Consider the following 2,483-nt stretch of genomic DNA (forward strand, 5'->3'; position numbering starts at 1 on the left):
AGAGAAAAAAATGACGGATTACGATCCCGAAAAAATAGCGAAGCGACTTGGTCGGATTGAAGCAATATTTTTTCCGGATCAGCTTGATGATGAAGGACCAAGGTCGATCGGAGACGAGCCAACTTGTGTTGAAAAACTGGCGGTGCCGAGTTTTGAACTGCGAGAAGCGCTACTTGAGCTGATTTTTTATCAAGACGATGCGCTAGTCGCAGCAACAGCGGTGAATGATTTAATTCCTCTTTTGACCAGGTATTCTTAAATTCGAAGAATATTTCTTGTTCATTTAAAGTTCAAACAAAACCACAGCTGAGCGCGCATCTGACGTCGTTTTCAAAATGTCTCAAAAACCAGCGGAACGAGCCGGTCTCGCCCAATCCCAGCCCCTCCTCGAAGCCATCACGAGGGAAATCAAGGCAAATCGCCACGGCGGCCAAGCAAAACTCCTCGCTTCTTTGGCCAACATCGCCAAATGTCCAGCTGGGCAAGAGGGGCTTTTCAAGGCGCACACGATTCCTGAACTCGTCGGAATGCTGCCCAAGAAAGACTTGAGGATCGTCAGTTATGCATTGAACACGCTTTACACGCTGATGAGACATCTTGGCAGACCGGCGAAGCAAGCAGTTAGAATCTGTGGCGGGGTGGAGAGAATTGTCGAACTGATCGATCGAGAAATGTCCGAACACCAGAAAGTGCCCTTCTTGCCAATGGTGCTCGACTCGCTGCATATTTTAGCCTTTCATTCGATGGAAAGCAAAGGAATCATCTTATCAATGGGCGGCACTCAAAAAGCGCTAGAAATCCTCCGCTACTCCCAGAAGGCAGAGAAAACCGCTCTGACCGCATTGAAGCTGTTGAAAGTCCTTTCCGTGGAAGACCAAAACAAAGAAACGATCATCGATCATGGCGGAATCGACACGCTCATCGACTACTTGACTCATTCCAGATCTGACATTTCGATGGACGCTCTTTGGACGCTGAGAAACATCTCCGATCAAATCAACCAAGTCGAAAGCGCCGATCCGAGCAAATTGATGGAAGTCTGCATCAAAAAACTTTCCTCGCATGATTTGAACCACGTCATCAGCGCTGCTGGAATCCTGTCAAACTTGACCTGCAATGACTATATCAACAAAACCACCTTCGTCGAGCTTGGAGGAGTTCAGGCAATGACCCGGGTTGTCCAGCGGGCAAGCTCAAAGGATGGCTTCAGAGATGATGTCGTTGAGCCGGGGATAACTGCACTCAGACACGTGACAAGAGATCGAGGGGATGAGTCAGGAGAGCTTGGTTCCTGGGCCGAAAAGGCGAGAAAGCAATGTCAGGAACGGATGAAAAATGATAGGACCAATCATTTTTCAATAATTTTCAGCGCAGATTTTTTTTTCAAACTCTCATATCTACGTTTATTTTCGTCCATCGAAGACCCTCATTCCAACGGTTACTCAACTCCTGACCGGACCTCAATCTGCTTCCTGGCCAACTGTCAAAGCAACAATCGGCTTCATCCGAAATCTCTGCCACGACAAGCGCAACCGCGAACTCTTCATGAACCAGGACTTGATCTCAAAACTCGTCCAATTGCTAACCAACGCTGAGCAAGAAATCGTTACTGGCTCGGACATCGTCAGCGAAGGAATCGACATGATCGACATTGCTGAAGGCTGCTGTGGAGCGCTCCAGGTGAATATCGAATTCTCAATTCTCTTCCTTGATTTTTTAGCTCATGGCTCGTGACTCAGACCCAAGAAAACGAATCCGCGGAGATAATATTCTTCCTGGAGTCATCGTTCTTCTTCAATTGGATCATTCAAATCTTCAGCGATCAGTGGCCGGATTCTTGTGCGAAATGTCAGCTGATCGAGGAACAAGGGAGATTTTGTACAAGTTGAATTTGGAGGATGGATCCTCCCTGAAGGAAGATTTGCTCACTCTTCTACAGGTACGAGTCTGAAACACATTTTTAAGAAACATTATTAGGCTGAGTCAGAAGCGACAGTAACATACGCTGCGATCACCCTGGTTCGATTGACTAGCTACATCAAGGACAAAGACTCCCAATCGATCGAAATCGACAAGGTCCGCGAGCAAATGGTCCACATCATCGCCAATCGCGTCGGAGATGATCAGCTGGACAACTACGCCCCTGATGAGCTCTCACGCTTCGGATACGACAGTACTATCAAGCGACCAACAGGAACAATGACGACTGATGGGACGATGAGAAGCATGTATTCGACCACTTCTGGCTCGGTTTTTAGACAATCGAATGCGCAGAGCCCGGCGCCTTCTCTTTCCCAAGTTTCAGGTTTAAAATTTTGAGTTTTACTTGTTAATTCAAAAAAATTAAGTGACTCAGATGTCAAATGCAAACTACAGCGTCTTCGAGCAAGAACAAATGAACTCACGTGATCAACCTGACTTTGGATTTGTCTAAAAATCCTATCATTCTGCTTTTTGATCTTCCAAATAAAATTCCCGACTAG

The 2,483-nt window shown here is 46.6% G+C and overlaps 1 protein-coding gene across 1 annotated transcript; it reads left to right on the top strand.

Annotated features, from left to right (window-relative positions):
• Positions 1-2,483, top strand: LOC145711669 (junction plakoglobin-like). Its single transcript, XM_081789357.1, has 6 exons — positions 1-249; positions 290-1,317; positions 1,370-1,680; positions 1,721-1,939; positions 1,978-2,305; positions 2,349-2,483. Exons 1-6 carry the CDS (start codon positions 11-13, stop codon positions 2,432-2,434), a joined length of 2,211 nt encoding a protein of 736 aa, XP_081645483.1. The 5' UTR covers positions 1-10; the 3' UTR covers positions 2,435-2,483.

Source organism: Oikopleura dioica, chromosome 1 (assembly GCF_907165135.1).
Source record: "Oikopleura dioica chromosome 1, OKI2018_I68_1.0, whole genome shotgun sequence".
Lineage (NCBI taxonomy): Eukaryota > Metazoa > Chordata > Appendicularia > Copelata > Oikopleuridae > Oikopleura > Oikopleura dioica.